The 14,675-nt window shown below is 45.9% G+C and overlaps 1 protein-coding gene across 1 annotated transcript in view; it reads right to left on the bottom strand.

The window, feature by feature from the left end:
* The window catches only part of PLXNC1 (plexin C1), a gene marked incomplete at both ends in the record, with an annotated part of 144,770 nt that overhangs the window by 100,240 nt on the left and 29,855 nt on the right, over positions 1-14,675 (bottom strand). Inside the window, 2 exons of the mRNA XM_079715967.1 lie at positions 9,374-9,474; positions 12,891-13,025. Coding sequence (XP_079572093.1) covers positions 9,374-9,474; positions 12,891-13,025 — 236 coding nt within the window. The remainder of the gene's footprint in view (positions 1-9,373; positions 9,475-12,890; positions 13,026-14,675) is intronic.

Genomic DNA, 14,675 nt, shown 5'->3' with positions numbered 1-14,675 from the left:
AGGAGGACTAAATGGAACATGCATGGAACATTCAGGGCACAGTATCTGATGTGTGACAAGCATATTCCTCCATGCATGGTGACCCTGTCTCCTGGCTGGGCCTGGACTCAAGGCAGGCTTCCTGGAGAAGGGGCACTGTAATAGCTTTCTGAAGGATAAGTGGGCACATTCTGATGGATTCCTCTACTGAAAAGCCCTCAGGAGCCATCGCTGCTACACAGTGCCCACGTCTAATGATGGCAGACCAAACCAGACTAACTCAGGTTTCAGAACAATGTGGCTATGGGTTACCATGCACCAGGGGTTGTCTCGGTCAAGTTTTCAGGCAATAGCAGCTCATAGGCCTTAGGGTGGTTGACTGGCCCTGGGGAGGCTTGAGGAAGGAATGTCTCTTGGGAGAGAGAGAGGGAAGACAGACCTCAAGACAGGAGAGCAATGCAAGGAACTGGATTTGTCCATAAGCAAATCACTGAATTCTTTTTGCTTATTACTCTGAGGTATTGAGGATTAATATGTTTAGCAGGCAGATTTTAGTTTTTCTCTCCACTGTTCAAATCCCTTTCTGTTACCCCAACCCTTTCAGGAAGTCTGTTGTCAGACCAGGTTGAGAAATGACCTTGTTCACAGTCACGTGTTGACCAGCCAGCCAGCAGATGAAAACCTAAAAATGCTACCAGGGGCTGCTTGGAAGTCTTCTAACTGTAAACGTGGAAGAAACATGCAGAAGGATGTGAGTAAATGTTAAATTTATACAAACAAGTGAGGGGAGCCCACAGATACCTTATAATTAGCACGCCTGGGGGCTTTGCCCCCGCCCTGAACACATCCTGTGCAGGGTGGGGCATTCTGGGATGGGACAATAAAGATGAGTGTGGCCTCTCCTATGTGGCCCAGTTTCTGAAGAGGACCCAGCCCTGGTTCCATTACGTGACTGGGACCGCAAGTGGAGCCCGTGGTGGTGTTGGGAGAAGTGGAGAGGTACGTGAAATTTGGAGAAACAGCCGCTAAGTAGATGACTCAGGAAGAGACGTGAGATAAACTCACTCTTTATACAATATACTAGAAGACAGTGACCCTAGAGGGGGTAGGAGTGACAAGTGTGGTACAGTTAATGCTCGGGTTAACGCACTTCGTCTTCTATATACAATGCCAACAGGATCATCTTTTAAAAACACAAATATGATCGTGCCAGTCCTCTGCTGAAAACCCTTTAATAAGTTCCCAGCACCAACTAATAAAGTCCAAACTCAGAGCCCTTCCCATCATGGTCCCTCCCATCTACTTCCTTGCTTCCAGAGCCAGTGCTGGGGTAACATGATTCAATTTGCCATCCCCTCAAAAGATCTCTTATTGTAGTGACTTCCCTGGTGGTCCAGTGGTTAAGACTCTGTGCTTCCACTACAGGGGTGTGGGTTCGATCCCTGGTCGGGGAGCTAAGATCCCACAGGTAGCATGGCCAAAACAATAAAATAAAATGATCTCTTTATTGCGCTGGTTCTGCTCCCTGAATCACCTCTCACCCGCTCCTTCCCTCAGGGAACATCTACTCAGGCCTCAAGACCCATTTTTTTCCTCTTCCCCAAGACCCCATTTTAATGCCACTTCCTCTCTGAAGCCTTTCCCAACCTAGGTTACCACCAACGGCTCCTTCCTCTGGGCTTCCGCCACAGTAGTAGTTAACGTGACTTGAGTGCTTACTGTGAACAGGCACTGTGCCTAGGACTTTATGCACGTCATCCGGTTTGATTTTCTCAGCAAACCTGCAAGGGAGGCACCATTTCTAGCCCTGCTTTACAGAAGAGGAGGTCTGGCACAGGGAAGATAAGAAACTTTCAGGTCACAAAGAAGCCCGGATTCGACACCACACATTGGCTCCAGGTCTGCATTCTTCCTGCTGCCAGTGTGGAAGTCATCCCCCTGCATTACTGGGCACCCCCAACTGGATAGTTCTCCGACATTCCTGCTCGGTCAATGACACCTGTGTCCCTCTGGTACACAAGGCAGATACCCATACTCTTTGCCCTATCATCTCAACAGCAAAGCCCCTGCACCTATGAGATTCAGCTCCACACCTCTTGGAAGTCCTTCTCCGTCTGACTTGGGTACCCGTTCATTGGGCTCCAACCTAGCACCTCGTACAAGGCCTGGAACACAGTAGGAATCCAGTGTATGTTTGGTATCATTTCTTTACTTTCTTTGTGAGGACTTAGATCAAGGGAGACAGAATACATCTTCCAGAAAAACGGTGGCCACCTTGATATTTTATTTTTCATGTTATGGCCCTATTTTTAGTGTGTCAGACTCAAGGGGGGATCCAATTAATCCCTAAGTCCTGTCAATTCTATCTTCCAAATAGCTTTTAAATCTGCCTACTTCTTTCCATACCCACTACCGTCTCTCTTATTCAGTCCCCAAGCCCTTGCTGGTTTACAACCAACCACCTTCTAAGGGACCTGCTGGCTTCCAGCGGTGTCGTCTCTAGTCTACCTTGCACCAGAATGCTTGTTCTGAAACACACAAATGATCTAGTCTGTCTTCTGATTGAAACCCTGGGAGGGCTTCCCAAAGTCTTTCCAACGAAATTCAAATGCTTCAACGTGGGTTTTAAGACCCCTCCTCCCCCGCCCCTGCCTACCAGGCCGCCCTCATTAACCAACGCTCCTCAGACTGCACGCTTCCCCTACTGTCCATTAGGCCAGGCGCTCCTCCAGCTTCCAACCTTGGCACCGTCTGTTCCCTCAGCTTCCCCGGCTTCCTCTTTACCTGGATGGTATCTGCTCACACTTCAGGCTCAGCTTAGACATCCCTTCCTCCAGGAAGCCTCCTCTGACCTTAAGTTTAGGTTAGTTTTCTTTGATTGATTCATTTTCACTGTACCTGTTGCTGTCTTTGTAATTGAAGTATAACTGACCTATAACACTATGTTAGCTCCACCTGCATTTGATATTTCTATACATTACAAAATAATCACGACAAGTCTAGTTACCATCCATTGCCATACAAAGTTATTGCCATATTACTGACTATATTCTCCATGCTGTACATTTCATTCCCATGACTAATTTTTTTGTATTGGAAGTTTGTACCTCTTAATCTCCCTCACCAATTTCACTCATCCCCCTAACCCCTTCCTCTTGGGCAACCACTTGTTTGTTTCTGTACCTACGACTCTATTTCTGTTTTGTTATTTTTGTTCATCTGTTTTGTTTTTTAGATTCCACATATAAGTGAAATCATACAATATTTGTCTTTCTCTGACTTATTTCACTTAGCATAATGCCCTCTAGGTCCATGCATGTTGCTGCAAATGGCAAGATTTCATTTTTTAACAGCTGAGTAGTATTCCACTGTGTATATATACACCACATCTTCTTTATCCATTTGTCTATCGACGGACACTTAGGCTGCTTCCATATCTTGTCTATTGTGAATACTGCTGCAATGAACATAGGGATGAATGTATCTTTTTGAACTAGTGTTTCATGTTCTTCAGAAAAATACCTAGAAGTGGAATTGCTGGATCACCTGGTGGTTCTATTTTTAATTTTTTGAGGAACCTCCAAAATGTTCTCCATGGTGGCTGCACCAATTTACATTCCCACCAACAGTGCACTAGCGTTCCCTTCTCTCCACACCCTCGCCAACACTTGCTATTTGTTGGTTAGATGTTTGTTTGTTTGTTTTTATGTGTCCCCATGGAATCCTCCATGTCCTCTGTGCTAACCCTATTATTCTCTATTTACTTATTAGTAGATTGGTAGCTCCTTAACTTATTAGGGTAGACCGGATTATTGTTCCCAGTTCTGCAATCTCTCCTGTACTGGAATAACACACCCATACCCTTTGCCACTAGAGTAGGCAGTGTATGTTTCGCTACCCCACTGATGCTGGGCTTGGCTATGTGGCTTGCTTGCCAATGGAATATCAGCAAACATGACATGAGCGGAGGCTCTGAACGTGCTGCAGAGTTTAGCTTGGGTTCTTGTGCTTCTGCTACCTGCCTTGAGGAGAGTATGTGCAGGATGAGAGACATGTGAAGTAGACCTGAATCAAACTCTCCACCTGCAGCCACTGCTGAAGCTGACCCCTGATCAAGAGAAACAAATTTTTGTTCTTGTAAGTCACTAAAAATCTGTTTGTTAACACAGTATTACTGGAGCAGAAACCTGACTACTAACACTGTCTCTATCCCTCACTAGACTGCAAGCTCCATGCGGGCAAGAAAGAACAGTATCCCAAGCACATAGTAGGCGCTCAGTAAATATCTGTCGATGGGATGTATGACTGAATGAATGAACATTGGCCACTGACGTCTCTGTCTCCCTAGCTGGCATGTGAATTCCTTAAGGCCGAGAACGGCATCTGATTTCTCTCAGTATCACCTAGTTATCTCACTTCCCACACTGGGTTCTTGGGTTCTTGGTAGACATTCAATAAATATTTGTTGAAATTAGATAGATTGAATTTTGTGGGCTGACTTGAGAATCAGTCCTTAATTTATGACATTGTTTCTATGGGAAAATGCATTCCGAGTGCCAAACAAACTTGCAAATGAACTTTTGGAACCTCACCCGCTCATTGGTTCCGGATTGCCAGTTTTGTGGAAATCCATAACTAAACACATGTGCTGTGCTTTGCAATATGGGAGAAACTGAGAAGCTGCTTCCAAACCCAAGATATTCAGCCTGCGAAAATTCACTTTCCACCCACACAGACAAATTCAGCATAGGTTGGATTTGAGGTTCCAACAATAAAATACTAGACTTTTTAGAGCTCATTGTTTATCTAATTGCTTTTTGTCTGCTTATACTGGATGCCTATTCTTAACGTCCGATCAAAAGGAAGTTAAGATCATTTTCTTGCACCCCCCAACTCAACAAATCCACTTTCTAGACGTGTATGAAATAAAGCCCAACCTTCTCAATCAAGAAAATAAGTTATTTTTCTAAATAAATCTGTGACATTTACAATAAACACAGTGGGATGCTCTATAGTTATAAGAAAACAACCCCCTTTAGAATTCCTAATTTTGAACGGTACTGACAGCTTAACATGAGTCACAGATCTGAGGCTTAGTTTTATTTCATCTCAGGTCAGAACCAAGCCAGTTTGAAACCAAGTGATCTGACGTAGCTGCGAAGGGCCATCAGCCCACAAATCCGGAACGTTTTATCATACTTAATGCACACGTCTCAGCATGCCATTGGTAGAGTTTCCCACTCACTCAGTGTACTCCATTCATTTAACATATATTTTTTAAGCACCTACTATGCACCAGGCACCATTCTAGATTCTGGGGATACAGTCATGAACAAGACGAGGTTCCCATGCAACTTACATTTTAATAAAGGAAGAGGCAGAGAAAGAAGATCATTTCAAATAGTGACGGGGCCAGGAAGCATCTACTACAGTGATGTCACTGTGAGTGAGGTGAGGCCACTTCAGACGGGGTCATTGCAGGGAGACATGTATGCTGGGACCTGATGAGCAAGAAGGAGCCAGCTGTGGAAGGATGGGGGGAAGAATTTTCTAGACTGAGGAAACAGCAGGTGAGAAGTCCCTGAGGCAGGAACAAGCCTGGCATATTCTTAAGTCAGAAAGCAAGCTCGTGTGGCTGGGGTCGAGTGAACGAAGGAGAGAGTGGCATGAGAGGTCTGAGAATAACCAAGACCCGACTCTGGGAAGCCCTGTATTCGGGCCCTGGGAGCAAGGGAGTCAGACTGAATTCTGCGACGGAGGCCAGTGGAGGTTTTTAAGCTGGGGAGTAAACTGATCTGGTTTAGATTTTTACAAGACCACTCCTCTTGGGGCAGGGGTGAGGGGACAAGAGCAGAAGCAGGGGAAGCCGTGAGCAGGCTTTTCCAGAAGGCTGGATTCCTTTATCACAGCCCATCATCAGTAAAAGTCCTGATGTCTTCAACTTCTCCAATTGTTCCCTTCACCACCTTGCTGGTCTTGCTCACCAGGCTCTCCCCAAGGACACTGTGTCCCTGCAGCCCACCAAGGGCTGGCTGTTTCCTCTCCCTCATCACAGTGGTCCTACTTGTCTCTTGCTGCCTCCTCGGGATGAATCTTCTTCCTTTCTTTCCAAGCCTGGCCCCATCCCCTGCACTCCCCAGCTCGGAAGCTCACGCCATCGGGCCATCTGCCAGACCCCCCTGGCCCCTCCTCGTCAAGACCATCCACAGGCCACCCCGCCCATGGGCAATTCCTTTCTTTTCTTGACTGTTTGCCTCCTTGGTCTCTCCAACATTGCTCCCATAGTCCTTCTTGGTGACTGGCCCACCGAACACTCTGACCCCTCCTCAGTTCCCTGACCCTCTCTGCCAATGATCTTGTCCTTCATCCTATTTCAGCTGCACAATCACACCCCACACCTTGTCAGTACCAATAACTCCGCCCTCTCCATGACCTTAATTCCAAGTTCCCCACAGTCCGGCCACTACTGCTTCCTCCAGTTCCCCAGGTCCAACAAGTTTTAAACCCCAAAACAACCTCCCCTGCACAGAGCTGGCTACCTTTTCACAACTCTCACTCCCCTCGTGTCCTCACATCCCTCCCTAGAGCTCACTTCTGGCTTGGAGCCCAGGGTCCACTATTGTTTAAGGACCCAAATCCATATCACTGTTCATCCCTCGTAGGCACCCTCAGCTCTGGGCCCCACTTTCCCCTCTTGAACATATTTCCTGGCAAAGCCCCATCTCGGGCTAAATCTAACTCTCCACTACCCTACCACTATGCCCACGGAGGCAAACATGGCTTGTGAAAGCAAACCCATGCTTACGGCTCTCTCTTCAAAAGCAAGACCACTGACTTCAAGTGAGCCCTGATGTTGTCTGGCAACTGTTCTCCCCTTCCCGGCTCTGTTCTCTCTTCCACTCTGGCCCATACCTTCTCTCTCTTCTCCCTTCCAACTCCAGGGCTTCCTCCCTCACCTCACCCATCTTACATTACTGAAAATCATGTAAAGGCACATGCAAAGGCACGGTGCATGCTTCCATCACCGACCTGCTCCTGAGCCCATATTCTTCACCTTCCCTCCCATGACCAAGGATGAAGGGTCCCATGCTCCTGGCCGAGGCTGGGCCCCCCGCTGGCACACAAGATCATATTTTCTTTCATCTGCTGAAAGACAACACTCCACAATTCTCCCTTCTCTCTCCTGTATCATCAGTTTCTCTCTCTCTACTGGAACTTTCCCGACAGCACAAAAACACACTGCTATCTCACGTATCTTAAAAAAACCCCAAAGCTCTCTGGACTCCACTTTTTCCTCCAACGTCTGCTCTATTTTTCTGCTGTCTTTCTCAGCAAAGCTCCTCGAAAGAGTTGTCTCCACTCTGCCCTCTTCTAATTTTCTCTTACAGCTTTATTTAATTTTTCTTTTTGCGGTACACGGGCCTCTCACTGCTGTGGCCTCTCCCGTTGCAGAGCACAGGCTCCGGACGCGCAGGCTCAGCGGCCATGGCTCACGGGCCCAGCCACTCCGCGGCATGTGGGATCCTCCCGGACCGGGGCACGAACCCGTGTCCCCTGCATCGGCAGGCGTACTCTCAACCACTGCGCCACCAGGGAAGCCCTCTCTTACAGCTTTAGCACCACTTCCTGTCCTTGTCACCGTACCAGTCATCGCCTGCTAAGTCCAGTGGCTCCATTCTCTTCCTCTCTTGCCTGACCTCTCTGCACGATCTGGCACAATGGACCGCTCCCGTCCTCCCTTCTTCCCTGGGCTTCTAGCAGGCCAGCTTCTTTAGTCTTTCCGCTTCCCCTTCTGGTTTTTCTCTCCCCGTCTGTTACTTCTTCATCTCCTTGACCCCTAAACACTGTACCGCCTCAACGCTCAGTTTTCCAACTAATCCTCCTCTCAATCTACACTCCCTCCCTCATCTGGTCTGAAGACTTCACGATGTACCATCGGAATACTACTAACCCCCAGAGTCATATCACCAGCTCGGACATCTCCTATGAACGCCAGACCTGTGTTTGCCAAAAGAGTAGCCCCTAGCTGCTACGCATGGCTATTTAATCACCATCACCACTGTGACCATCACCACCATCTCCACTGCTGTCACTGAATTAACTCCTGCACAGAGCTCTACAAATATAGACAGAGAAGCTACATAAATGGAACAGATCAGAAAGATTATGGCAAAACTGCTTAGTGGGTGTGTGGCGAGGCAGTGCTGTTCATGATCAGTTAATTTCTTAAACTCTAGTCTTAGGCAAGCGACAAGAAGCAAACGTTCCTACCCAATTACAATTATTCATGAGAATCTTCCTGGCCTTGCCTCTTTTGTCTGCCGATGATTCTGAAGGAAGCAGCCCGGTAAGGAAGCTCAGCAGAAGCAAGGGCAATTATGCGTCTTCCTGCATCTCAGCTTCAGACTTCCTCCATGAACTCTTAATGAATTCCATCCCCATATTTTTCGTTTGTGTCCTGAACCTCTTGCTTATACTGTATTTTTCTCCTCTCCCTTCATTGCTCTTGCCTTCCTCCCCCAAAGGCTCCCCAATTCTACTCCCAGTCTTCCTTTCTTTCCCTAAATCGCCCCTTGTTTAGCCTTCAGCTTCTCTGCACCTGTTCTACTCTTTCTTATCCTTTTTCACCTTTAAAAACTGAACGCACCAAACTGACAGACACTGTTATGTTTTTTCTTTTTCCCCCTGCCTGAGCTGCAGCTCAGGCTCTCTCTTCCTTGCTTCTATAGCAAAAGCCCGAGTACTGGGTTGCCATGGCAACAGCAAATCCAACCAGGCCGGTCCCAGCGACGCTGGGAGCTGCCATGGCGAGGAAGCTGCTACAAGTCGCCCTGGGCCTAGATGGGTCGTGAACATCGTAATTCAAGACCAGGCTGGGTAGATTCTGCCCGGAGACTGAGACTGCACATCAGGCCTGTGCACAGCTGTACAGCGCATCCAGAGACAACATTGTCAATAATCAGGCTTCCACGGAGCCAACCAAACATGTGACAGCATGAGGATTCATCTGAAAATTTTCAAACACGCCTATTCTTTTATCTCCTCTGACAGAGAACATTTTGCATCTCTCTCCAGTCTTGGAGAACTCTGTAGAAAAGTAAAAGCTAAAGTGACAGCTCCAACTTACGCCGGTATCCTTCCCCCAACCCGCCCTCAACCTCTGCCCTCCACATTGGGGACCCTCTCGGTGGTTCAGGTCAAATGATTCAGTAGCACCGACACAACTGGGAACATCCCTGAGAATTGATTCAGATTACACGCTGGTATTTTAGTTGACGCAGAGATCAGTTCCCCCCAGGTCACTGGAACGGATTCTTAAAGTAGGGCAACAAGTGTGCAGCCGCATGACACTGTTTCGAAATCGTGAGCTGGTGAGAAAGAACTCAGGAAATACCTCTGTAGCGAATGGCACCAACCGCAGTGAGGGTCTGTCGCTGCTAAACACTCCGAACAGGATTTATGTTTACTGCAGTTCGCAACACGAATTCTCCTCACCTAAAAATAAAGATGACGGCAGTTCAGACGGAATTATGAGCAACACCAGAAAAACTACAACACCTTATCTGATGAAGGGCCACAAAGAGACATTTATCCACTCAGACTCCGAACGTCTGTGTAATGACATCGGGCAGCGGTTCTCAAGTTCTAGGGTATGAAGCAGTTTATCAGCATCTCCTGGGGAGCCTTTGAAAGGGCAGATTCCCAGACCCCCCGCCGCTGAGACTCTAGTTGAGTAGGTCTGGGGTGGGGCCTAGGAATCTGCCTTTTTAAGAGTTCTCACAGGTGAGCCTGATCCACAGTCAGGTTTCTGATATGCCAACAGTGACTTTCAAGGATCGTGGAATCAGGTCACCTGGTTTTCAGTGACAGTCAATGGTACCTTGGAGGTGAGCGTTTGGGGAAAGCAACAGGCTCTGACCTGGAGTGTCAGCACGAGGTTGGCACCTGACATGGAAGTGAGGACCACCCTCCCACACCCCTCCTAGGGGTGACCCACCACCTCCGCTCCTGGCTCACCGCTCACACTCCCTCCGCTGGAGGTGAAAATAAAAGAAACAGGGGGAGTTTTCCAATCATTCCTGGCCCCTAGAGCTGCCTCTTCCAGTTGTCAGAAAACAGCAGCCCCTGAGGTGGGCGCTGGTACTGGGCACACCCACGCCCTGGAGGCCAGCAGAGCCTCCAAGCAGGGTTGCGGGGGAGGCAGAGAGGACCTGAGCCTCACACGGTGCACTTTCTGTAGGCAAAATCCCACAGCGTAGTCAGGAAACCTGTGGAATTCATTAAGCCAGGAAGTTGTACCTGCTGGAAAGTATAAGTAACTTCTTAAAACATATAGAGAAATAGAGAGTTCTAGAAGGGGTTTGTGAGAAAAGCAGGAGCTATCCCGAGCAACACCCTTCCATTCCAAGCTGACTTCGTGGAGGATAACCACCGCCCATCATCTCACAGTCCCCAGTGCTGCTGACAGATGTGGCGGGCAGACCACCAGCCTGAGCCAGAATTAACCAGAATGTGGACATTTCCTTGTAGCTCACAGCACATCTTTGTAATTCTGGGGGATTTTCACAAATGTCACGGAATCTCTCCAACCTTGTTTTCTCACCTGGGAAACGGTGATAGTGCTGCTGACTTCACGGGGTTATTACCAACGTTGCCCGGCACATAATAAATGCTCAATAAATGCTGGCTATTGCTACTACATGAGAAAAGTTTCCACGGTCCAACAAACATGTGAAACCTCACAGGGAAAAAGCATACGTTTCCTTGGCACAAGGCTTCTGAGAGCCTTTGAATGCTCTATTATGATACTCTAGGAGTGGTACAGTAAGTAACATCTGCTCCTGGGACCACTTTTGCTCAGAACATTGAGTGGAAAATGAGTCTCCAGAACATTCTATGAGAACGACTCTACATGTACTTAAACACACAAACATAACTATGTGAAAGAAGGGCCACCATAAATACTACATTGGACCTGCTTCTCTAACTTAACACATTTATGGGGACTATTCCACAGCAATGCATCTATTTCCATATGGTTGTTTTAATGACCAAGGATTCTATGGATGTAGCAGGGCATTTTAGTTTGGCTGTTACTATCTCCCCAAGAGTCTAGGAAAGGACCTTCCTTAGGTTTTGTCTCTCTAGGGCTTATACTGGCTCAACCAGAGAACCAAAGTCTTACTAATAGGATCTCTAGCAGTGAATCTAAGTGAAGAAGGTAAGAATAACCAGCTTTGATGCCCAGCGGAAAACTCTTCCCAGGACTTCAGGCTTTGAATGGCCAGACTAGAACTCTCCACCTTCAGAACGTGAGGACCTATCAACTACTGGTAGTTCTCACTGTGGTTCTCAGCCTACAGTCCTGGGGTCTGGGAAAGGATTTATGAGCTATTTGAAATGTTTCAAAAAGCTGATTGGAAAAACATGCACAGACTAAGCAAGGCTGCAAGTATCTTCTTTGCTTTGAGCTGAATTTTATCAGTTCTGTGTGGTAGCACAGTCAGCGCTCTGAGTGGCCGTTTTGAGATGCCCTTGATAAATAACGTCTGAGAATGGGAATTGTTACTTAATAAGTGCAGTTTGTTGAGTAGACAAAAATCTTTCAAATACGAGAACCCTGGGGAAGAAATATAATAGACAGTGTTTAAATGTTGAAGCAAGCTGGTCAAAAAGATTCTGTACGGTGAAGAACAAAGGTATATGAGATCCACTGGCCATCTCAATGCAGTCAGTTTGAATAACTGGCATTTCAACACGCAAAAGGCAATATAGCCTTTTTAGACATGTCAGAAGTGAAAAGGTGCCGCACACCTTCTCTGCGACTTGGCCAGCACGTGGAGATTGATGTCATTGCTCTTCTCCATAGGACGACTGAGAGGAAAAGAATGGAAAAGGAGGGTGGGCCGAGGGTATCTGTTATATCCATTATGTAATTATGTAAGTCTCACTTATCTTCTTTGCACTTTATATGTTCAAATGGTCATGGGTCAAAACAACCATGCCAGAATTGCCTGTTTGGTTTTCACAAATTTGGGGTTTGACCCCATTTATCATGGGCTTTAACATCAGGTAGAATTTAAGTCCTAGCCCTGACAAGGCTCTCTATCTATATCCTTGAGAAGATATTTAATCTCCCTTAGTCCTAGGTCTTCATATATAAAACAAGGGTAATTTTTATCTCACTAGATTATTGACAGATTTCATTAACATTGTTTATTATACTTTGCGGTTTGCGTGTGTGTGTGTGTGTGTGTGTGTGTGTGTGTGTGTGTGTGTACAACTCTATGCATCTAGAGAGACCCTCTTTGGAAGAGTAACTAGCAGAGCATCAGTAAGGGCTCAGTAACAATTAGTTCCCCTCCTCCTTCCCTTGGTGAAAGCACTTTGTAAAAATGAATAAAATGTAAAAAGGTATCCTTTTTATTTCAGTAAGCTGAAGCAAGAAGAAAAACTAAAACAGCCAGATAAATTAAGAGAAGGAGGGTGAGTGCCATATATTTCCCGGTTCATGAATGTGTATGAGACTATGGCCTGATATTAACCCCAAATTCCAAAGCCAATCCCATCGGGTGTATTCATAAATGCATCTAACCATTCAATGCCCACATGATCAATGTGTAAATACAGTTACCTCGCTGATTACGCTCCCATTTGCAAGCATACCTTTCTCTAAAAAACTTGGCACTGGAAATACAGCCAATAATAAAATTGTCTAGGTAATATTTCTTGCTTACTTACTGACAGTAAGGTTTTTAATTCCATGCCTGTGTACCACTGCGTGTCTTCTTGAAGCCTGCAGCAGTGTTTAAACTCAGTAGTTCAAAGTAAAAGCTTCACCACTTGATAATGACATCAATTAAACAATTTGTATTCATAAGACAGAAACAGTAACTAGTATTTCTGCCTACCTCTTTTCCAGCTGTTAGATAGATGTAGATATTCTTCTTAGGATGAGGAACGAGTTTGTAGAAAACAGGTGTTTCTTCTTTAATTTCATAGATAACCTCCGGACAATTAGAAGTCAAATTCTCACCAAGAATAACCTATTTTTTAAAAAAGAGAAATATGACTTCTATTAAATAATTTGAATTTCAGGGTGGCAAAACTTATGGCTTAATCCTAAGATTACATCCTTTCTTCCTCACTACCTACACTGGCTAAGGTACCACGTTCCTTAATCATCGGCTCATATCTCAGCCTTCAACAAGGCTGGTGATAACAAGCTTGGTATTTCTGCTTTTGTAGGGGACAAAGTCGTGGTGCACGCACACACACACAAAGCCACTCTTCGGTGCTGGGGCAGTATCCTCATATGTGGAAGCTCACTGTCCACAACTGGCCTTATGAGAAGCCACAAGTGACAGCTTCATTAGCGTTATGCCAAGTGATCTTAAAACTAAAGGCAGGCAGCCTGACGAGTACCTGCATGGGTTACTCTGATTCTCCTCTATGGGTCTACACAGTTCTGTGTTTTAAAGTAACCAGGACAACTTACCAGGCCTAAACAAGTAGGTACATATTTATATATAAAATATTAGTAAGTGTGGCTTTGAAGTTGGACATACCTGAGTTTCACTCATCTTTAGTCAATAAACATCTCTTGAACATCCACTATATGTATCTGCCACATTGCAGGTGTTTGCAAAAATGCAGTGAACAAATGGTGGGAAAATCCTGCCCTTATAGAACTTACATTCATGTGCATGCTGGGGTGGGGGGAGTGTAATGATAGACAATTAACAATAAATAAGTAAATTATAAAATATGTCAGCAGGCACCACAATGCAATGAGAAGCCTGCACACTGCAACGAAGAGTAGCCCCCGCTCGCCACAACTACAGAAAGCCTGCGCGCAGCAACAAAGACCCAACACACCCAAAAAAAAAAAAGAAAAACGTTAGCAGGACCGACAGTATAGCACAGGGAACTATATTCAATATGCTGTAATAACCTATAATGGAAAAGAATCTGAAAAAGAATAGATTACATACAACTGTAATGAACAACCGAATCGTGCCCACATGATCAATGTGTAAATTCAACTGAATCACTTTGCTGTACACCAGAAACTAACACAACACTGTAAATCAATTATACTCCAATAAAAAAAATACGTTAGCAGGTGATATAGGTCAAAATTAAGTGGATTAAAAAGATGGAGAATGTGTGTTCAGCATTACGTTTCATTAGAAAGTGACGTTTTATTTAGAGACTAACAGGAGATGCTGGAGCGAGTCATTTAGATACGTGGATGAAGCATACTCTTAGAAGAGTGACCCACTGGTGCAAAAGCCCTAAACTGAGAGCAGACCAGTGTGGCCTGAGCAGAACAAGTGAGGTAGAGAGGAGTGGACGGCGAGGTAACAGGGTGGATCATATAGGTTCTTGTTGGCCTGTGTAAAGATTTTGCCTCTTACTCTAGGTGAGAGATGCGGAGCCACTGCAGGGCTCTGAGCAGAGAAAACACATGGTGAGAAGGTGGGGTTTGAAGCATGGATATGAAGACTCCTCGGAAGACGATTACCCTAATCCTGGAGAAATATAATGGTAGCTTGGTCTCAGATTTGCATCCTGGCTCTACCCTTCAAGTAGATGTGCTACTCTGAGCTAGTAACTTACTTAACCTCCCTGGGCCTCAATTTCCTCACCTCTAAAATGGAACTAACAATGCCTTCCTTATACACAGTGTTGTA

Source organism: Hyperoodon ampullatus (assembly GCF_949752795.1).
Source record: "Hyperoodon ampullatus genome assembly, chromosome: 11".
NCBI lineage: Eukaryota > Metazoa > Chordata > Mammalia > Artiodactyla > Ziphiidae > Hyperoodon > Hyperoodon ampullatus.
This window is presented reverse-complemented; position numbering and strand designations above follow the sequence as displayed.